General features: G+C 42.1%; 1 protein-coding gene across 1 annotated transcript in view; it reads right to left on the bottom strand.

The window, feature by feature from the left end:
* Positions 1 to 24,165, bottom strand: part of CALD1 (caldesmon 1) — a 193,193-nt gene that overhangs the window by 79,534 nt on the left and 89,494 nt on the right. Inside the window, 1 exon segment of the mRNA XM_083802758.1 lies at positions 14,867 to 14,978. Coding sequence (XP_083658884.1) covers positions 14,867 to 14,937 — 71 coding nt within the window. The 5' untranslated portion in view covers positions 14,938 to 14,978.

Genomic DNA, 24,165 nt, shown 5'->3' with positions numbered 1-24,165 from the left:
GCAAACAGTCAATGTCTCTCATAAAAATGGCATATTCTGTACCTCAGAGCAGTGAAGACCTCAATATTTACCATATGTAATCCAAATAAAGACAACATTCAGAATATTTTTATTAAAAACAATTGTCTTGAATACAAATGGCCCAATTTACAATATGTTGGGTAGCTGCCGGATGTCGATAGAAAATGAACACATGCTGTAAATTCAGTGCTTGGTAATTAGGAAAATGTGCATGTTTCCCAAGTCTGCTTCTCGGTAGGTAGGACTAAAGGGCAACATTATGTCATTTCCCTTTGCGCAGGACTCCCTATTGACTTCCATAAAGAATTTGGCTTAAAAACTGATGACAGGGTACAGCCCAAGTTCTTCCCCAAGAGGGAAGAACAACCAATAAATAACGGAAGACGGGTTGGTGACGGAAGAGTCATTCCTAGCCACCAAGACATCTTACCAATATTTTCTTCCAGCAGTATAATGAGGACAGGACAGATGATCTCTGCTCTCAGTTATACCAACTCCTTAAATCCAGACTAATTGCTAAGCACACACAGCCACTGAAAAGAGGATTCAGACTGAAAAGAATGATAGCCAGTTTTAAAATATTGAATGACACATAACATGCAACAGCTATGAAGGTATTACGCAGCCTACTAAATGGGTCCTCTGAGTTTAAGTGAGGGCCAACCCTTTCCTCCTAGCTCTTTCCTGCCTTAAAGCACATTCTTTAATTGTTTCTATTTCAGAATTCTGTTATCGGCAGGCATTGACAAGGGTTTAAAAGATTTTGTTAACCAAACTGCATGTCTTGTGATCTTTGCTCCAATGCTGTGCATTTATGCTGTTATGTCCTCAAAGCAAGGTATTGCATCCAGCAAAACCATACAGCCAACAGGCTGACAAGTCACGCTCTCTCCAAAGCCAGCATAACCACAAACATGCACGACCTATAATGATATCAAAGTCAGTACATCCGGATCTCATTGTAAGTATGATGTGCGCACAATAGGTGAAATCAGGATGGAGCCAGTGAAGCAACAGTGAAACAGATGAAGAAAGTTAGACTTTTGAGATGTGAGTCACCAAAACAACACCTTCAAGTGCTTCTTCTTTCTCAGTGTCAGAGCTGGTGACACAATTCAAGTCTTTCATTGTCTTCATGGTTTATTAGGTACTGTATTAGTCCATCTGACAATAATCAGTAAAAGAAAAATTAGATTATGGACCTATTGAATATGCCTAAACATTTCTGATGTGCCTTGAAGATATATTTTCTTCATTCAATTTATGTATATCCTGTACATACATTCAGGCCTAACAAAACATGATGAGATTTTCATTACTTAGAAGGGTTTTTTCTCATATTAAATTAATGACCAATATATTCATTCTCTTTAGAACTATTGAAACGACTCACTCATTCCCTGAAATATTTTGGTAAGAAATAAGACAATAGCCCTGAAGGAACTTATTCAGCCCTCCAGTGTAAGAGGATGATTACATGCTAATGAAGGAAAACACTCACTAGCTTGTATAGAGAGAAAGAGGGGGAAAAAACTTTTAAAAACCCTTTTGCTTAAACAAATTCATCTAGTGACATTCCAGTACAGACAACCCCTCCAGCCATCATAACTCACTGGTTTGAAAAGGTCATTAGCACGCTATCCCATTTTTTTGCAAGAATGAAAAGCTGAATTCATGGGCATGACATGAAAATTTGCCCTCGGTATTGCTATGGGATGACCTGAACCCTGAAACCCTACTGAGAAGTTTCTCAGTTTTTTTTTTTTTTTTAACAGAGTATCAGCCCAGCATAAGCGCATGCATTCTACACGTGGCATTCACATTTACATCCTGCAGCCACAGTGAGCACAGCACCCCTTGCTCTTTTTGCCCTCTTTCTACATTTCCCTACCCAGCTATTTCTTTCTCTTCCTTGGAGCGGTCTGTACATGTGGCACCAGACACATGATGCCTGCACTCAGAAAGCAAGCTGCAGTGGGAAGCACTTTGTTATCCATGTCGCTGACCTTCAGTGGAATACCCCACTGTGCAAGCTGGACCATAAAAGGAATCCATGTGTAGCCAGTGTTTAGAAAAGCCATCTCCTTGTCTTCTGTGGCTATTGCGCTGCCTTATTAAGACAGTGCAGTAATAGCCAGCTGGAGAATCTCGGGAATGTTCTGAGTAACAGTGCCTAAAAAAGCTTCTCATTTTGTATGGGCTGACAATGAACTTGAAAAGCAGCAAGTCCTGTTCAGCTTAGCAGGTGCAGGAAGCAATGTTGTTCCTGGGGACTCCATACCCTTCTGAAAATACCTGTTCAGCCATTTTACCTGTAAAAATGCTCACAACTTTTTTCCTTCCAGTCCAGTCTTTTTTTTTCTGCAGAGAAAACTAGACTGGGTGTTGAGAACTACATCTCAAGGGACTGCATGATGTGCCATACAAATCATCTCATGTGGAGGCATAAGGACAAACAGTATTGACATACAGATGATCGGAAGGGATCTCCTCTCAAGTCTTGTGCTATGGTCCTCTCACAAGAGGATAAGCAATAAGTGGGAAGAGTCAAGACAGTGTTTTGTGGTTGCTGACTTCACAAGTGTAAGACTTTTTGTGAAAATCTGATAGCTAGTTTTTGCTGAAAACATTTTTGAATTTGCATAAAGGCCACTGGACAGTGGCCTGGTTTATGAGGTTTGTTTTGTTTTTCCACCAACGTTCCACTTCACTGAAAGCTGTTTATACCACCTCCTTCCTTTCTCTGTTCAAAAAATATAGATGGAAAAATGCTTATCCTTTATATTAAGAAGCCATTCTGCTCTGGGGCTAGCTTCATCCCTGTATCATTCTCACCAGTGTGTTATAATAACGCCTTTCAGAAATACCCAAGATTGATAAATAGAGCATCTGATTTTCTCCTCATCGCTAGACAGCTGGCAATTTTATAAACGAAACCACCTTGCGCTATATACTAACTGAAGTCAAGATTTTGATCAAGAAAACCATTCCTTCTTCCATTTATATATATATATATATATATATTTCTAAGAATTTAGCTATTATGCATAGGAAAACCTTTTGTGGTAAGAAGCTATATGTCTTGTGAACAAGCAGGTGTATATGTTCTTAGATACTCCTGCAGTGCTTTTCTCACTTTAAAAGTGAAATTGCTCAGATTTTGCTTTCTAGTCTGTCTCCATCTTTGCAGGATACCCCTCTGAAACAGCTAGCAGTAACACTCCAAGCTATTGCAGGATGCCTGCTGCCAAGACCAGGAATAGCTGTAGCCACTTGCTGACTCCACAGTGGCTTGCGGAATGTCTCAAAGCTCCCTTTTTCTTGACACGTGGTCAGCAGCAGTCAGTGGATGTGCATGACACCTAATTCACCTATCTAATACCAGCCTTCCCATGATCTACACCTGACCTCAAACAACATGGTAACATGAAGGTATGGGAAGGTCAGCCTCTGAGATTCCCTGTCCATGACCTGTGCCTCCCATCTCTCTGCAGATCCACATTAACAGCAGACACAAGCAGCTGTAAGAGAAGACAGATTTGCATGGAAAATGCCAGCACTGAAGATCAACACAGGTTCCTTATCAGGCCGTCCAACACCAATGCACCTTACCTCAGTCACAAAAGCCTTGTGTGTACATAGAAGTTGCAGACATTTACCTCAAGTGAATTAAATCTATGCAAACCTCACAGTCTAAACATAAATAGGCTTACCCTTCCTCACTGTTTCACAGTAAGATACCTCCATTTCAAGAGGCTCAGCTGACAAGCGGTATCTTCGGCCACAGTAATTTGGTTACTTTCCACTGTGTGCATTTAATTGACTTAAAATTTTACCATGACTTGCATCAGGTTTGTGTCATACAAAGAGAGCTAACAAAGAAGGAAGCACTTGTTTGAGCGAACCAGTTTAAATGCCAGTAGACAAGATGCTGTCTCATGCTGGTGGAAGAAGAAAGTACTAGTATGGAGGATTCACTTAAAATCACTGAAGAAGCCCTTTTTTTCAGTACCAATTTTTCAACACTGTTCTTATGGCCCCAGCACAAGAAGAATGTGGTTTGCCTAGAAGATAACCTCTTCCTAGACCAGTTCTTAGTGTTGGCTTTTAGATTTTGTCTCCCTTGAAAACAGGTTAAGAGCTACCTTAAAGAAAACCGAAGCATGTTTTGAGCAAATGTCAGGTAAAAGAACGGGATAAAGACAGTTTGTTTGTTTGTTTGTTTTAAACAAAAAGACAGACCCAACTAGATGTTGAGTGACAGCCTTCCTTCGATTTTCTATGTCAAACTTGCTGGCCATTTTTCAACAGACTATCTAACAAAGTCCTATCCAACAAGGTTATTAATATGCAAGTTTATGTAGTCCAACCAACAGGCTTTGACATAAAGGAGAGAAAAACAACATCTATTTATATTTTCTTAATGTCAACCAAGATGAGACTGACCTTTAACTGCCAAATACATTACCCATTGGTTTATACTTTCCAATAAACGACAAGAAAAGCATCCTGCTTACTTTTCCACTTCCCATCACCCTCACTGCTCCCCAGGAAGAGAAGGACCCAACCACAAGGCTGACACAGCTACTGGTCTTTCTCATCTGTAGCTGTACCACTTCTATCAACCAGCCCTCTGGTCATGCTGCATGCCAGCATCCATAGGAACTGCGTTGTCACTGGACTTCTTTTTTAAGGAGCAGTTGCCCTCCCTCCGACCTTATTTCTGGGCAGGAATATTTCTTGAGCTGTGTGGTGATGAATTAAGTTGTCGAAGAAGCACATCCACCTGATGTCTCATGAAAGACCTTGATCACACAAGGACAATCTGATGGTAAGAAGGAATATCTTTGTTGAGTGCAAGCTAATAATTAAGTTATCATGAGAGAAATAAAGCTGCTCATAAACATTTATCCTCAGTAATTAAAGCTTTGTTTGACGGCACAAAGCCAAAAATGCAGGATCTAATTGACCAAATGAGATGCTTCTGCAAGTTGAAATCAGTTTGGAGTTTCATTTGCAAATTACATTTTTCCTCTATAGTTCTTTGAACTGAACTGTAAAAAGGTAATTTCATCCAGGCTGCCTGCCATTTGATAGTGTTTACACTCTGTCCTTATTCGTGTGTAAAACTGGTTAGCATTTGACTTCATTTAATCTATTATCCCTACAAACAAATTGGCCTCAGATTTTTTAAGGGGAAATCTAATCTTCTGATACCTGGTTTAATTTCAGATATTAAATCATAAAGACATTAATAAAAATGCAAACTTACACTGAGAAGCAGATGCTCCTAGAAACCCACTGGCTAAACTCATTTTCATGTCATTCTTGAAAGAGTCTCATAGTCGGGTAATAACTACAATTTCTTTTGTGCCTAACTAACTTTTATCTTTCTGAGCCCAGTATCTCCTGAACAATAGTGAAACAATAAAGCAACAAGTATAATGACATCCTTATTCACTAAAAAGAAGACATTGCAATGTAACAGCCTAAGAGATCATTTGCATCCAAGTCCGGAAATTTTAAGTTTTAGAGACCGATTTTCAGTTGCTCTCTCCTGCTTAGAGCAAAGGAGCAAATTAACTCTGGTGTTTTCCTTTCTACAGCAGCCTGTACTCCACACCTGTTGCAGATGCAATGTCGTGTCACCACATGCACCTTGGCACCTGGGCTCAGGACCCCCAGCCCCAGTCATCCCCAGCCCCAGCACCCACAGGTGGTGCTCAGCCTCTGGGGCCAGGGTGCAGGTGCTGCAGCAGGGAGGCAGCGTGGGACATCTCCGCTCACTTTGCTCCCACCTTCCCTCTTTGGCAGCAGCAGGGAGAGCTGCACCAGCCTGCATGGCAGGGGCTGGGAAAAGTAACCAGCCATCAGAGCAGCACTTCATAACCCTCCACGTGAAAAGCTTCAGGGCCCAATGTGGCTGTGTGGTGGGCAGGCTGCACCACCACAGCGTATGCCATGAGCTGCTTGCAAGAAGCACATGCAGGCTATAGGACATATTATTACGGGTGAATACATCAGTGTACAATGTATTTCCCTGAAAATACTTTTTGAGATACACGGATATTGAACTGTCATCTTCTTTTGTTATGGAAACACCACAGTACTCTTTTTGCTTTTCTTTAAACAAAAATTGTTGCAGATTATTAGTAGTAATAAGGCCTTTTTTTTTAATCAAGAGAAGAAGGGTTGGTGCAGGATTTTCAGCCAACTTGTTTATAAGCATATACATTTGTGCAATGATGTATGCACAATCCTATGGCCTGGCAAGTCTTAATACAATGAAATAAATCAGCTCTGCCTCTTGTGCTAGTTGTGGCCATCAGCATGTGGGAAGTGACCATGCAGCTGAGAGCTCAATCTAATGCTTACTGTCTAGAAAGAAATACAGATCAATTGTTTTTATTTATGAAGGGAGACTGGCCTAGGAATCTAACAAGCATGAACCATCAATGAACCATAGAACCATCAATGGTTCTTGCAGGTTCATTTGCCAGCTAGAACTGTCTGTCTAGATCAACGAAGATGGGGGATTGACCCACCTAAGAAAGCATCTGATAAAAGTAGACCCAAGGACCAAGAATCCAACCTTCTTTATTCTGGATTGTCTTAGGACAGTGGTCTTTGTCCCTGCCATACTGAGTTAACTGAGCTTTCATAGAGTGTAACCTACATGAAGTGCTGATGCATTCCTTGCCAAAGGACAGAAAATGATGCCAGGGGACCTGAGGTGCCATGCCTGCCTCCAAAGGACATAGACACTTGTAGTCAAAGGCACCACCCGGCTCAGCTGTGGCTGGTACAGGAAGTTCAAAGGCTCTGTGCCTTCACAAACCTTTGGTCAATGTTGAGTTAATGTAGCTTTTTGCATTTTGAGTTTCTCGAAGTCTTTGGTATGAGCCAATTCTGAAGGTAGATACAATTTGCACTGTTTGAAGATACAATGGCAGATGGGCAGCCACAAGAATGCTGGAGGCTATCCTAGCTTAATTGACTGCATACTGCCAATTTGCACATAAGATATTAAAGAGATGTTATTTTTCACGTAAATGTGACAGAACAGCCACTGACATGCTTGTACTACACAGGCCCCATTCTTTCACTTTCATGTTTTTCTTTGTGCAATGCCTATGCATCAGTAATTCTTAAAACCATGATAAAATACGTTAAGGTCCTGCACCACAGATGGTACCCTTTTAAATATGCATGCTAAAATTTTCAATTACAAGCAGCAAAAGCTGCGCCTCAATGTCTGTATTTAGTAGCCATTTAAATAAGATTTAAATAAGATCCAGTTCATCAAAGGCTTCAGTCTAATTAAAGTTAATAAAAATACAGTAGGAAACAGAAAGGTAGACTTCCCTTTGGGGTAGGTGGGTTAGCTGGCTATATGCTGGGGAGAGGGGCTTTTCACCCAGGAATTTCTAATACTCCTTGGTGCTTCCAAAGCAAACCTTCCACTTTGCTGAAAGAGGTGAAAGACATGGCATTTTGCCAGCTGTCTGGGTGCTAGATTTGGACTCTCCTAAAAGCCTAGCTGGTATGGTAAGTGTAGTACAGAAATTACAGAATAATCTTAACTTACATGTGAGATTAATATCTGAAATACTAAGAAGCCTGTTTTGTTGTCTGCTAGGAACTACAGTGGGGTTAGCTCAGTAAAGTTTATATTCTGCATGTCTGGCTATTTGGAAGAACAAAGCTTCTTTTATAAAACATTTCTCCATCAGGACATTTAAAGAAAGTATTATCTTCAAAATGCACAGTAGCTGTTAAAAAAAAAGCAGTAGGACACTACTCATGTTCACCTATGTTTGGTTACTACCTCCAGGGCATCTGAAATGCTAGAATAGCACAGATTTGTCTAGTATCCACCCTCACTTGAGAATGATAGCAGTATGGCAGTCTTTAAGGAGGCTGAATCATGTTTTTTTGCCTGGGTTAAGAACAAACTCTAAGAATAGTGATCAATGTAACATGCAGGGTCAAACTCACCTAGACAATCCAAATATTTCCCGCCAGTCCTGAAATTCAAAGTAGCTCAGAAAATAGATTAACAGCTGGAGTACTTTGCCTCAATTTGTTCTCAATCCTCATGCACTTCTAACCATTTTTTAAATTATTATTATTTTTAATGTTTAATTCCCGGGCAGAAGATGTCATGTCTCACATTTTGCAGAAGGCATTTCATGGAAAGACAAGCAGATACCCTTGAACTTGAAACTTCAGGATATATAAAGAGAACAAAGAGAGATAAAGCCTCTGCATCTTGTGTTTTAGTACCAAAAGAGGACCGGACTAGACAAGAACACAGTACTCAGGAGGACAGAGGATGACATTTTTGAAAGTATTATTCTGAAATAAGTCATGAACATTAGGAAACTCTTTGCTAAGCATATGAAGTCAGCTTTCATATGCTTAAACACACACTCCTTGAAAACTTACAACGAGTTACAAGGTATTAAGATCATAATCGTCATTCAGTTACACAAGCCTGAACTGAAGCACGATCTCTGAAAGCTGTTAATAAAACTGGAACCAGACATTCAGGAACAAGTCATGGGCAACTCCCAGTGTTTTAAAAAGTAGGTGATAAATAAAAGGGAACTGTCTGTTTATTTTTAACATTTTAACACTGTTTACCATTTGTCAATGATGTACACTCTATCGCAAAGATAACTCAATTTCAGGAATAAAAAACAGTTTGAAAAGCTGTTTGTGGTCATTTGATGTTGATCTAATATTAATATACACTTATCCTCACCTAAGCTCTCTTGTACAGGAGAATAGAAATTGGCCACTTTGTGGCTGACAAGGATGACCCTTCCTTGCTCTGCAGCCATATGAAGACAGCATGGTAGCAAATATCTCCTTTTTTTACCTGTCCAGATGAGCAACACACTTCTCATTAAGTTCGGCAAGGACATACTCTGTCTGGTCCTGCAGGCTTTACATTCTTAACTTGTGGAATCAGCCATCGGTATGCTTACCTGAGCTACACCACCCTCAGGATGAGCAGTCACACAAGTAAAAGGCATGTTAGATGCCTTCATGGTTCTGTACATACCTTCACATATCTGGAGTTAAATTCAGTTGACTTCTCTTTCAGTTGTGCCAATATATGTTTTGGTATTAACCATGTGCCCTCTTTTAACTGAAGTTGCATTGAACACCCCAGGAAGATTTTCAGCCTGCTGCAGGCTGCCTCCATCCCCAGTCTGAAAGCTAGGTTATTTTTACAAACATTTCCTAACCTATGACTACGAACTTGAACCACACTACCTCATGAAACTGTTCAAATGATAAGCTGGAGAGAGTTTGTGATTTAACTGTTAAATATTAAAAAACAAACAAAAAAACAACACCTTAACTACTGCCTTTAGTAATTAATGCTAAAATGCTATTATTTACAGTATAAATGTAGAAGACACTTGAGTCTGTCCCTTTTAGCATATGTTTAATTACTGGTCTGCAAGGGGATGAGTCCTCTAGTCAGGACAGCTATAGCTTTTGTCAGGAGATCCTACACAGCCCACAAAGTATTGGGGTGGTTTTAGAGAGCCTTTTTAATGACTCATGACTTGCTGCTAGATAACCATTTCTCTCTACTGTATTTCTACAACAGCATGACCCATATCTCTCCTTCCCTGTGAAATGACCTGCAACCCCTTGGGGATGAACATTATGCAGAGCAAACTGTGCTTTCTGTGATTCAGATCCAATGTCTGACACTGACCCTGACACCTCCCCAAAGTCTGCAGCAGTGATGGTATAGAAATGAAGCAAACTGGATTGGCTTGCTAGTATAATTTTTAAAAGAGCCCTGACACCATGGAAAGGTGAAAATACATTGCTGGGGCACTGGCAAGTCAGACAATTGTAAAACCACGGCTTATGTGCTAAGGAGGTTAACCTGAGAGCTATTCTTTAGAGAGTTCAAGGGTCCAATTTTTGCTCTCAGTCTTGCTGAAGTCATGGAAGGAGGTCTTCTGCCACTTCAAGAAGTGTTTCATATCAATGTTTCACTGTGGGTGTGCACACACATGCACACTCCACCCAATCCTAGGCTGAATTCTTCCAGTGTCAGCTACAACGTCATCCAAATGACAAAGACCAATGGCCAGAGAACATCTTTTATTGCACAGGAAGAAACACAAAGCAGCAAGTAGTATTTGTTGAAAGAAATCAGCCCATTGTGCTTTAGATACAGATGTGATTTTTTTCATCAAATGCAACGTATTTCTGTGACAGCCCTGATATCCCAGCATGGTATTTACCCTTTGGCTGGGAAGGCGAAGTGTTCATCCAGCTCCTTCAAGGCTGCCACTGAGACTGTCTCATAAGTCATCTGGCTAGAATATCTCAGGTACAGGTTAATTCAAAGCCCACTGAAAGCAATGGAAAGCTTCAGCCAGCTCAGGCCCATGCATAGGTCTCCCTCAGCCACCAAGGAGCAGGATGAAGCCTCAGCTCCCCCCCACAGCAGTTCCAGAGATGTAGCACACCCCGTCACCCAAACAGCTGGCAGGGTCTGATTTCCCCTGCCCTTGCACCTGTGTAGTACAACCCACATGTAAAATGCTAGCAGACTGGAACAGTTAACACTGCCATGCTTTGTCCTGGGCTTTCCAGTCTGTGTCTGGAAAGTCTTGTTCATCCAGGAGGTACAAGAGCTGCTGGGGCCCTGCCAGCCCAAGTACATGCCATAAATCTGACACCCTGTGGGCAAGCCCTGTGCCCACTGTCGGACACATGCCCCCTAGACAGGTGTGTGTAGCTACTCCAAACCAGCTGATAGGCCTCCAGAGATCCCAGGCAAATATAAAAAGCCAAAAAATTCCAGCTGGAAAAAGTTTCTGGGTGGGTATGGCAGGCCTGTGGGGGAGAATCCAGGACATGCAGGATACCTTGAAATGGTAAGAGTGTGAAATGCTGATGAAACACTAGCTTTCCGAGTTGGTAGCCATTTATAACTGAGCTGCTACGGTTTGAACTACTAGCCAAAGCATGTGCCAAGGGTGAACCACTCTGCTGATCTTTAAAAGAAAAAGGCAGCTTCCTCGGGATCACTCCTAAGCACTCAACCCAGAGTGCCAGGGCTACACACCACAACAAAGCACCATTTTCACCAGCTTTCCAATGGGGAGCAACAGCAATAACAAAGCCTACCACCAGCCCTCATGGACTGGACTTGCCCTAAGCATCTCCAGAAATCAGATGTCAATGGACGGGTGTCAGTGGCTCTAGCATGATGGACACCTGCGGTGCTGATGGTACATGGACACTGACTAGGCCTCACACAGCCTCTGGGGAAGACAAAACAGTGTCAAGTCACCCCCTCACAAGCATGAGCCCATGAGTCCATGCATGCTATAAGCCATCCTCACCCCTTGATCCCTTGATCTCTCTTGGGCGTGGATGTCAGGCTGAGAAGATAAACTCTCCATGTGCCTTTAACCCAGGAAATGGCAAAATGCGTCACTGCGGCTGGCCGAGTTACAAATAGTGCTGTTGGATATGGCTGTTTTCACTTCTGGGTTTACTGTTTGACTCCAAGAAGCCTAAACAGTTTCTGGGAGACCTAGGAAATATGCTACAGCCTACACATAACCACCCGTCTGTCCATCTCCCAGCAGAAATAACGATCAGCAGCTTCCTTGTGGAAAGGCTACATACAGCCATACACTGAGGGGACGTGCAGGAAAATGCCCTGTGCAGCAGGTACCGATGCTCAGAGCAAACGGTGTACCTTCAGCCCCCGTGCTGCTCTCCAGGAACTCACTGTTCACCTGATCAAACACCTGAAAGCCTTCAGACCCAGGGAGGTCTGGCAAGCAGACTGCTGTGGTTTAAAGTAGGAGAAAAGACATGTACACAAACATGTTGTAGACATATTTTTTAAAGTGAAAGTGATGTCCAAATCCCTAAGATGTGATTTCACCAAAAATAATCCAGTTTTACACATCCATTTGCTAATAACTGCCTAAATCCTGCTGCCCTTGGCTCGATTTGCTATGCAGGCAGAACCAATGCTCAGCTCCTCCCTGGCCTTGTCCCTGCTGGGGTGGGTTTCGTGAAGCCCCAGCTCCAAGAGTCACATCCAAACTTGAGAATCAGGCTCTGTTATTATCAGGCTCTGTTATTGCTAAGGCAAACCTAAAATAAAAAGGCCAGACTAAATTATTTTTAAGATCTCAAGATTTTTAAAGCAGTCTTGTGACTTTCAAGGGGCCTGACTCATGATACTTGAATGCTTGAAGTTGGCAGCAGCAGAGGGAGTGCAGCAAGATTTAGAATACAGCAATTTATTGCTAAGAGTCTTCAAATGTGTGGGAAAGGGCAGAGTGCTTCTGCAGCAACTGAGCAGAAAATGGGGAAACAGGCCCAAGCCCTTCTCCTCCAGCCGGGCTTGCATTAATTTCATCCCCTCCACAAAGGTTACCACAAAAAAAAAAAAAAAAAAAAAACAGCAGAGCTGCCTTAGGCATCGCAAAAACACTTCCCAAAAGGATGCATGGGTGGGCTGGGGCTGTTTCCCACCTCAGAGGCCATCACTCTCTTGCTCAAGCACTTGACTTCCCGATCACGCAGCGAGGCAGAGCCATCAACCCTCAGGGCTCCCCGGGGACAGGTCCTTCAAAGGCCACAGCTGCGCTGGTGGTTGCAGCTTTTGTCTCCCTAGAGCTCTGTTTTCTCTGTGCATGAACAGGGACAGCCCAACCTGTGTGTTACACAGTGACTGGAAGTACTGTATTTCTATTTCTTGGACAGCGAGGACAGACCCCATTACCCCCAAACTCCTGCAGCTGTCATTGCATCCACAAGCTGGTCCCACCACATCACTGGTGTCCAGATCACTCCACAGTCTCAGCACGCTTGTCTAAGAGTTTGAACGGCATCACAGGGAAGCTCAAGTGGCACTTTTCCATGGTAGAAAATAACTCTCTGACTACACACCCCAGAATTCTCAGCAGGCATCTGAGTACATGTATTAGCAATAAACCTTAAACTCTCAGCCTTTCCTTTCAAAGTGTGTTGTTGTTTTTTAAGTAGAAGTATACTAGAAGTATATAAATACCATGTGTTCTCATTATATGGCCCTGTTAAAAATCTGCTAAAATGGATGCATATGGAGTGAATGTACATTGAGTGTAAATGGGCCTCAGTCCAGACCTCCAGCATGCGATACATCTGAGTGTTTCTGACTCCTCAGATAAACAGCAGACTTCTTTCCAGCTGGTGTATGCGCCCAGCATTTGTGCCCACATCAACAGCTACAGCACAAACCTTCCTTCATTTCATCTCATTTCTGCCTAAATGAACACTGTGATAGGAAGTGCAAGCCAGATACCACTAGATGCAGCAGATCTCTGGTTACCCAGCAGACCACGTTTGTGCTGGCACAGGCTCTGCAATTCCTCCCATGCTGTCCAACCAAAATACATCACCACAGGCCTAGAGAGGAACTTTCTGGGATAAGAAGGTCTCTTAGTGCCACGGCAGATTCGCCCCTCTGCCTTTTGGGAGTGGTCGCTGACCAGGTGATGCTGAGTTTTGCAAAGGGAGGTTACTGCCTCATTTCTCTTTGGCCACCACGCTTCGTGTGAGTTTATTTATCTGCAGGCAACACTGCTGCTTTCCAGAGCTCACAAATTCAGCTTATAGCCTGACAAGAGCTCACGAGCCCAGTTCTCCAAGGCAACACTTCCTTTCAAAAGAAAGGTGGCTGTTACATCTTCTCTACCTGGGAGTGCACCATCAGTGTCCATCATAGAGCCCTGCTATGTAAGCAAGGCTTTATTAAAAAGCTCAGAACAGACACACAAAATATATTTGGCATTGCATTCTGCTGACTGCTGATTTCCATTTAAAACCACTTGGGAAAAAAAAAAAAGGTATTTTCTCTACAGCATGCAGAACCTGAAACACCACAGTTTTGTTAGTGCATGGGAAAAAAACAGAAACAAAAATGAAGTCCATATTCAAAACTAAACACAAAAATGAGAACAAAATATGCTTAAAACCAAGCTCTGTAGCTCTGGTTTTGTTCTTTTTTTTTTTTTTTAATCACGGTGGTGTTAATAAACTACATCAAATCTTTATATCAAGAAAGAAACTACAAAAGTAGAGCCTTTCTCCCTACTTATTCCAGTGTAAAAAATAGGAAATTGCATTAAAGCAAATGGAACTGTACAAATATGAAATGGGGTTAAAGAAATGTCATTCTGAATATCTTCATGCTTATTTCATAAATGGACATCATTGTACCTATGTCATGTTCTGTTCTCATTTGCACCAAAGTAAATCTGTAATAACCAGTAGCAAATGCTGCCCTTATTGTCCATGTGAAGTGGCTGTAAATAAATAATGATAGGCACTACAGAGATAATACCAGTTGCACAGTAGCGGCACACAAATCACAGATATGCTATACCACATATACCAAGGGTATTTTATCTTTCAATTGAGATCCTATAATTTTAGCTGTGTCTAGAAACACAAAAAAATCCCTTCTGTACAGCAAACACTCACACAGCATTTGAGCATGAGTTTTCCTATCAATAATTTCATGTTGCCATAGTTCACCTTCACTGTTTACATTCATCCATACAACAAAATAACTGGAAACCAGGGCATTTATAACAGCCTAAGGGATTTAGGCACCAGACACCACTGACTTCTAACTTCTCCCATGATATTAACTAAAGCCATTCGGCATACATTTTTAGCAAGAACTCTTTGGTTAGCTGCAGCATACTTTGGAATTTAAGACAGAAATCCTCAAAGCCACTGCTAATAAAAGTCAAGCCACCAGCACCATTTTCCATACGTACTACCTCACCTCTCTGCTTCAAGGCGCATTTCCTCACGCTTTTGCCTCCTGAGTTCTCTGCGGCGTTCAAAGTCATCCATGGTGGGTGTTCAAGTGTTCAGAGCTCTGGAAGGATCCAAACCTAAAAGGGAGATGACCACTCAGATGAGAGAGAAAATGCAATGAATGCATTTAACCAACTGAGTCCATTTAGTTTTGTTTTGCTTTCTTAACTTCACTGTAACAATTTTCTTTTTCTATCAAAAAATGTAACTTCCTCGGTATTGTTGAGATAAACAAGATTAATGAAATGCCTTGTAGGATAAACATAGCCCATGCCTGAGTTTAGTTTCCTAGTTAAAATTAAATCAACATGCTTTAAGTAAGGACTGTATACATCTGCTAGCCGCAGACTAGCTATTTGTAACGTCACAGGTCTTTTCCTACAAACAAAAGCAACAATTCAGCAGGATTTTAACTTTAAGCTTCCAGTTTTTACTGGAAGCAGTAAAAATGCTGCACAAGAGATTTCTTGTTTTCTCTAACAGCACAGATAATGAAAAGTTTTGCAAAAGCTTGCCCCCGTTCGTCTGTCCCCATCCCCCCTTCAAAAAAGGAGAAAGGAGGAGAAGAGAAGAGAAGAGAAGAGAAGAGAAGAGAAGAGAAGAGAAGAGAAGAGAAGAGAAGAGAAGAGAAGAGAAGAGAAGAGAAGAGAAGAGAAGAGAAGAGAAGAGAAGAGAAGAGAAGAGAAGAGAAGAGAAGAGAAGAGAAGGAAAAACAAAACAAAAGAAAAAAGGAAAGAAAAAAAAGAAAAAAGAGAAAAAGGGGAAAAAAATGAGGAAAAAAAAAAAAGAAAAAAAAGCAAAAAGAAGAAAAAAAAGTCAGAGCTTTTAAATACCGCCCAGGAGGAGCCAAGCTATGTATAAATCGTTCTCAAAGAACCAAAAGTAGCAATATTTTTTGCAGCTTAATCCATGCATTTTCCCCGTGCCCTACCTTCTTCTTTATGATTTAGTCCATGAAATATTTTCCCCTTTACAGTTCTTCATATACAAAGCCTTTTCAGCCTTGGTTTATATCCCATCAAGCCGAGTATTACAGAATTCCCCTGCAGCCCCCAAACCAAAAATGACTACCAGAAAAGGGAAAGCTGTTCTCTTTTTGTCCCTGCTTTGTTTACAGAGCTGTCAGTGGTTAGTTAAACTCTGCCTGGAATCTGGCATTTAAGGCCTGCTCTAAGATTGCTTCCTGTGCAGGGCTGGAGGCCTCAGCTTCCTCTGCAATCCTAGCCTCCACGCTGCACTCGGAGGATTTCCACCCCCCCACGCCCCCCCACCATTTTCCAGCCCGGCAGTACAAGACCGGCTGCAAAGGGAGCGAGCGTGCAGATGCAGACCAGCACTCAAAGGGGTCTCAGTAACCGCTTGCAGTGCGAAGGGAGACAAAGCCAAGGTGCGTTTGGGAATTATTTGAAGCACTCTGTTTGCAGATACGGATCTGTTTTGCGGCTTTATATCCCTGCCCACCAGAGCAGCGTCCAAGCGCCCTCCCCATAAAATCACTGGCAATAGCAAAGCCTCTCATGACTTAAGGGAATCTGTGGTTTTTTCTGCCCCCTTTTTCAGATGAAAACACTGCTGAGGACAGAGGTTTTGCGAAGATTATTTTATTAGTTTACTTTTCCCGAGGGTGTTTTTCTTTCTCATTTGTTTCTGGATTGGGGGATTTAAAATTTTGTTGTTGTTGTGACTTTTTGCATGTTTCGCTGGCTGAGGTTATTTTGCAGAGGTTCAAAGGGAATGTTAATTTTGCAAATCTGATAGTGACTTTACCATTGCTGCTCCACTTTTTCTTTTTTTTTTTAATGCGCAATAGACAATATATATAAAAAGCAAGTTGCAACAAGACCTTTGTTCAAATCTTGTATTTGCTCACCCTTACCACTGTGTACCCCTTGAAAAGCACAGCACACCAAATCTGCCGTTTTCTCCTGAGAAGGGTTTTCATCTCAGCCTACACGTGCAGCTAAGTTCTGTCCCAGTTCCCTTGCTGAAGGGGCCGTAAGTTGTGGGAATGATGTGGCTCCCCCCGGCTGAAAGACCAGGATCAAAGGAGGAGCAATACACACCGGAGAGCAAGTCTGAAGCAGCGCCTTGTTTGTGTGCACAGAGGGCTGGTGACGGTGCCTGCAGGAGCTGAGCTGCACCAGGCAGCACCGCTTGCTCTGGGGAGGGCAGTCACCAACAGGGCCTTAAAGCAGAGAGCTGACTGCTAGGCTGACACCTTGTGTGCTAGAAAATGAGATTCTCAAACTCTTTTTCTCTCTCCCTGCCCAAATAGACATGCTTTGGCATCTGATTTACGTGCACCTTCATCCCTTCTAACCCAGTGAGGTACACCCCTTTCTCCACCTCTCCTGACAGGGTTACGCTCCTTCCCTCCCCAAAAGTCCAGACACCATGTACCCAGTTCCCTCCCCATTCCCTTTGCAAATGTCCCAGCCAACACCTTCAGCCCTTCCCTTCCCACATGGCCTCAGCACCATCTCTCATCTTCAAAAGCTCAGAGTCTCTTCCTCACAAGGAAAACTGAGGAGAACGCACAACAACCCAGAACTACTACTATTCTTCCTCCCATCATCTCTTCCCAGGGTGCAGGTGAGATTGTGCTGCAGCCACGCAATATTCCCTGGTGCGACAACCTTCCTCCATCTTCTGGGTACTTTCCTGTTGTTCAGTGCAGTTCACATCAGTGGATCTCTTGGGAGTACATCTCGGGTTTGTTAGAGTGTGCTGCCTCCTCTCCATGGACAGAGGGACACTTGGTGGCATTCAGACAACTTCCAAGCCAAATCACCTCAAAAATGAGAAGGGTACTCAGGAAACTAAGGTCAGGTCAACATTACAACCTTTAATTAGTGAAGCGCGAGAAGATGAGTTATCAGACAGACAGTCCCCTTAAAGAAGTCAACCATTCAGTGCTGCTCACTGCCTTCCACAAAACAAGTTATCTTTCAGCCTCTGTGAACTACCAGACAATAACTTCATCAAAATTAATCTCTCTAAAAATGCTTCCTGTTTCCACAGAAAAGTTTCTTAAATTCGCAGTTTCCCAAAGTGTTCTAGCCTCAGAAGATTCAAAAATCACTTTGCTTATAGATGAAGGTACCAATTATTTGAAGTATTTCCTACAAACTATTTTTGGGAGTGTGCACATTTTGATGTTCCTTTTATTTTTTTTTAAATAAAAATTGGTCATGAGTGAAAACATCCCGGGTCAAAGCATAACATTCCACATGGCTCCAGGGCCTGCCTTCAGAGACAAATGTGAAAATGTCTCTGTGTCTCTGACCTTCCCAAATCTAAAGAGAGAATCAGCACACAGAACCCACATTTCCTGATCAAAGGTGTGTAAATAAATTATTTTTTTTATTCTTTGTATCCTTTTTTTTTTCTGTTAAACATTTTTAATCATTTAGCGTCAGACCAACAGAGTTTCATTTTTCTCACAAGAGGAAAATGTCCCCAAGAAAACAGTTTCAGATCACATGTAATGTTACACTCAACTTCAAAAAAGTACTTCATTTTTATTATAAATGTAAAAATTTTGGTTTTAGAATTATGATGGAAAATGTTTTCGTATCACCTTTATTTTTTTCTGATTTGTTAGCGGGCAAGTTTTAACCAGATTCAACCATAAGTCAACAACTTTTAATGAACACTTCTTTTTTTTTTTTTTTTAGCAAATAGGAGACATCTGAAACTGTTTCACCAGTTCCCTTCCGTTGATATCCACATACATATAGAAACTGAGGGAATAGTGGCTACTGGTTTTGTGAAAAGGTGCACCACAAAAATTGTCATTATGTTGCTCCTACATCAAAACAAAACTCTCAGCACTATTTCAAACTTAGCACAACTGTAATATTACTGAAAGAATCTGAAGTGAACTCTCATGAGTTTCACACCACTAGGCTCAGAGGAAGAACTTAAGGAAAATATTACCAAAATCTTTGATCTTGCCTTTATATATATATATACCTCTCAGAAGCTACTAAGTGAATTCTTGCTCAGGACCTTGGATTTTCTGTAGCCTCACATACAGGGGTCTTCTTAGGGTCCCTCTCTTTTGATTCTGAGGCTGAAGCTTTAGGTCACAAGATGTTTGATGAACCCTGTGGTGTTTCTGAAGAGATGCTAAGACTAAAATGGCCAGATGAGCAAAAGAGCTAACCTACAACATCTACCAGCATCACCGCATTACTTGCATTGGAATTATAGTAAAGTATGTGCCCTGAAAAAAATACCATCTCCCCACGTAAACATTCTTTATTTCAAAAGCAGTGCCAGAGCCTCTGTCCTTTTTATCTCTGCATTTCACATAGTGCCTTTGATCTTCAGCTGACAAGGGTTTATTGATAAAATTTGTTGAGTTTTTCATTGTCTTGCAAAAGAGTGCTTCCTTCAAGGACAGACACATTTAATCCCTTCTGGTACAAAACACACACGTGCAAATCTGTCTCCCCTTTATGCCTCATCCCATGAAAGAGTTTACAATTTTGTCTTCTTGCAGCTTTCAGCAAGGTGGAAAATCAGAGGAATGCACAATAATTGTAAATATATGACACGATACTTTAACAGTAACCATACTGTTAATATAATATAACATAATATACTATTTATATATTTATTTTGTATTAATGTATTTATGTATTAATTTATGTATTAATAATATACTCTTCAATGGCAAAGATTAAATTGGCTAAGTGGAAATACACACATAACCATACAGCTATTTCATTCCACTGTGGAGAGCTAAATAACCTCCTGCTCTGGCTCAGGTTAAATTCTGTCCTCACCCTCTCCCAGCACTGATTACAGAGACAACCCAGCACCCAGTGGGCCTTAAAAATAGATGAGCTAGACTGATAAAAAGGAAGTGAAAATGCAGACTGCTACTCAGGTCTTTAGCCAACGGAGCTGCCTTTCTTTCCAGACCTGCCAGTCACCTTTCCATTACATAGAATGAGCACTTAACCTAGCTAATGCCAAGTCTGTGTACCAGCTTCCACCTAGCAGAGCCAAGAAACATCAAGCCAGAGCACATTCCCTAATATAGCACGGCTGCATATTGCACCAGGCTGTAAGCCGGCTGCGTCTGGTGACAGCATTGTGCAAGCACATGCCATCTTGTGTCCCTCCCAGTGCAGAGAAACAACTGCAGATTTCCTTTTGGTGGCCTTCAGGCGCAAACGGCCTGAAAGTCATGTCCCTTTCCTCACAGCAGGATCGCTCACTGGTCTGGCGCTGTGAATGCCGAGAGCAACCTTCACACAGACATCTAAGCAGATGGCAAACTGTGATTGCTGCCCATGCAAGAGAGCAGGGACCAGAGCTCTTGCTGGACTCCCCTCCCAGCAGGTTGGCAAATTATTCATTAAAAAATCAGGGCAGAATACAGTTTCATTGGCTGGAGGGGACCAAACAGATTTGGCCTTAGGTTTCTTTGTAACAGGAGAGATTTTCTGCTAATTTTCCTTTCTCATCTACAGCCACACACATCATCTGTGTGGAACCGTACGCCACATGCATCCCCCTTCCTTCTGCAGCCCAACAAGCCTCTCATGCTGAAGTGAGCGTGATACCAGCACAGACCAGCATGGCTGTGGGACCGCAGTTCCGCAGGAGCTGGTAGAAATTTTAGGGCCCAAAGGAAGCAAAGACAAGGGCTAGATTAGTAAAAAGGATGATTAGCAGTTTCTTCATAAAAGAAACCATTACCAGTTCCTTGTCTCTTTCTCTTGCATCCTGAGCAGTTGGAGGCGGGAATGGTGCAAAGAGAGATGGCTTCGGGATTTCTAGGAGAACTGAAATAACACAGGTACAGAACAGGGTGGGCAATGAGATAGCATGGCTCACTGCCCAGCATCCAGAGTGAACCCAGCAACTGTGGATACTCCTGCTCAGTTCTACCTCTGATTTACTTTATGGCCTTAGAGACCGAGCTTTAGCCAATTTTGTGCCCATGAGTCCTTATATCATCTCCGCCAACTGCAAATTCTTCTCGCTGCGGATTTGCAGAACGCTAAAGCACAACCAGGCCCTGGTTTCAGTCACAGGCACTAGATGCATCTGTAACATTAGTACTGAAAAAAGACACACCCAAAGATAAAGGGAAATTCTTTCTGAGCCTTTTCTACAGATGGGTAAGAAAGGCAGGGCTTCCAGCCCAACTACACAGTTTCTCTGCATACATGCAGCTGGGCCTCTGACTTCCGACCTGTCCTCACTGCAGGATCAGGTGGTAACAAAAAACCCAGTTACTCTGTCATCACCCTCTTTCTTTTCAGTATTCCTACAAAAAGAATCAAGTGTCTCATTAAATCTCAACATAAACTGAGACGGCAAGCAGCTTTGTGAGTTGTACCCCATTAAGTTGAATATCTCATTTTCCCATCTGTCTCCATGTCATCTGTCCCAAATCACTGGCTTGGAGGTGTGGACCTTTTAAATGTCAGTAAAAGAATGGTCAGTGAGAAGCATGAAGAGTATTTTGCTTTAGCTAGCTTCATGCCACAACATCCACTGTACCTCTAGGAGAACCATTTCCCTCTTTTTTCGTGCCTTCCCTACCCCAAACATGATAACAGAACTGCTTTGTTGCCCCTTTTGTAGCTGAGAGCAACTCAAAGAGCAACACTCATTGTCCAAGTGTAACTTGTTTAATCTGGCACCCATGAAACACAGGTATGACAAACATTCTCCTGCAATATCTGGGAGAATTAGAGTTCCTTAATCTATCTTCAGTCAAAACAAATAAATCCGTTTTCTACAAAAATCTATCAGAAAGCATTTGGAAATGATTTTCCCCACTTCCCTTTTAATTTTGTATTAGGAGCATTCTGTGACACTCAGATCTTTCAGAAACAAGCACAACTGCATTGAAGTCAAAAGGTGGAATTCAATGGATTGATTTGTCCTTTGTCAGACCTCATGCATGCTCTTTCTTTAAACTGCGACATTGGATATGGTTGGCAATTGTATATTACCAACAGCAAAGCCAACATTTAAAGAGGCTTTTCTTTTCTCCATAAATTATTTTTTCGTGTGTTTTTTTTTCTTCATATAAAACCACATCTCCGATAGCTACTGTAAATTTGGCCAAGTATTCAAGTTGACTGCAGATAATGAACTCTTGTACTTATTTACATATACAGAAGGTATATTCTATCATATCATACAATGGGTTTGGCTTGGAAGGAACATTAAAGATCATCTAGTCCAACCTCCTTGCCGTGAACAGGGGCACCTCCCACCAGACCAGGTTTCCCAAAGCCCCATCCAGCCTGGCCTTTAACATCTCCAGAGATGGGGCATCCACAGCTTCTCTCTGGGTAACCTGTGCCAGTGCCTCACCACCCTCATAGGAAAGAATTCCTTCCTAAATACGTATATTTACACACAGATGTGCTCCTGTCAAGCAGCTTTAAGCCTTCCTAAAGCAAACACCTCATTTGGGACTCGAGGCAAAATAAAAAATAGGTCATGTGAACTCACAGCTTTGTCCCAGTCTAGCCCAGTCTAGGACTTCCAAGGAAAATTCATCAATGGCAAACCAATCAAGTAAATGCAGTTCACACTTAGCATCAGAAAAAAAACAAATTTTGGAGGTTTTTCCAAGTCCCAGTTTCTGTTCTCAGACTGCTTCACTTCTATCTACATGGGCTTATCCAAACTACTGAATCTATGAGAAGGAGCCAGTGAACAACCGAGAACAAAGGAACTCAACCTCTCCCACCCTGCCCCCCCTCAAAACAAAGACCAAAAAAAAACCCACAACCAAGTTTGTTAAAGTCTTTGCTTGTGGCATAAGGTAAATTTCTCTCCATCTCAGCTTGTGCAGGAGTAAAATGCAAAATACAACAAAGCTTATGTATATGGGTGGGGCATTTTTAAGCCTGATTGACATGTTATTTAAATTTCTGTGGCACCCTGAGCTAAATGATGATTACAAAGAATATGGATTCCTATCTGGTGTTCTGCAGACCACTGACAGTGCACAAGACCACATCATGGTCTAGGCCCTTGATTCAAATGGGTGCTGACAGGTATCACCCACCATGTTATATGTTACCACAGTGAGCATCATGCATCTGTTCGATGGTGCTAGGCCCTAGAACCATAGAATGACTTGGGTTGGAAGGGACCTTAAAGATCATCTAGTTCCAACCCACTATGAATCACAAGAAAGCACCGACATGCAGCCTTTCATAGGACATTATCTGTGCCAGAGTTCACTACTTGGAACTGCGCCTGAAAGGCTCAGGCCTTTAAATATATCTGCTTGGGTAACTTTTGTGACAGCCTTTGGAGATGTAGGTATCTGTTTTGGCCCATCTCTCATATTCATGATGTAATTCAGCAGTGGGAAAGGAGCATTATGCCATCCTGGAGGTGCTAGCAAACACCCAGCTTGCTATTGCTAACACTGCAATATACTAAAATGCATGCAGCAGCAAGACTTATTATCTCAGAGCCAGCCAGTTGCAATGGAAAGTTCCCATTTGTCTTTATTCCCTCAGGCAGGCTGAGTGTCAGTATGCCTTTTCCACTCCTTTCGCTTCCTTCCTCATCTTTCTCCTACTGCACATTGACATAAGGGCCAGGCAGAGCTTTCTGTTGACATTTGGATTTGCATATACAGGTCCCACCCCTGATCCTCAGAGACATTTGTCTATCATTTCCCATTAGCAGACAAAGGAAGAAACAACACTTAGCTGGGAGCTGCTGGCACAACCACTGGTTCTCATGTTAGAAGGACTGACCCTTGACTCCCCTCTTCAAGTGTCCTCTGAAATATTTCAAATATGTTGTCCCCAAAGATCAGAAGATACTGAAATATTATTCATATACAGACTAGAGTTGAAATCCTGGTCCTGTCCCTGGCAGACTTCCCAAAGACCTCAGTCAGGACTGGATTCCACCCTAACAGGCCGAATTCATCTGTAATGTATGATACAAAGGATAAGAGAGCTTACCTTGCATGTCAGAAACTGGTGTGCTCTCAGATTGTTCCAATATAGGCAACTTCGTCCTCTCATACACTTGTGCGCACAAATGTAAAGGCATAATTTCTTTTATTCTAGCAATGCTTATTTAAGAGAAAGAATATTTTTACTCATATTGTCATCACTGAGGCCTCTTCTGCAGATATATAGGGCAGCTGAAAATTGCATCGGCTTTTACTACTGTTTAATGAGTATATGTCCTAGGTAATTACAATGAGACCCAACCCAGAAGTACAAAACACTGATATTAGAGGGGTTTTAC

The sequence above is a fragment of the Anser anser genome (assembly GCF_964211835.1).
Source record: "Anser anser genome assembly, chromosome: 1".
NCBI classification, from domain to species: domain Eukaryota; kingdom Metazoa; phylum Chordata; class Aves; order Anseriformes; family Anatidae; genus Anser; species Anser anser.
The sequence above is the reverse complement of the archived record's forward strand: the minus strand, read 5'-3'. Positions and strand labels throughout refer to the sequence as shown.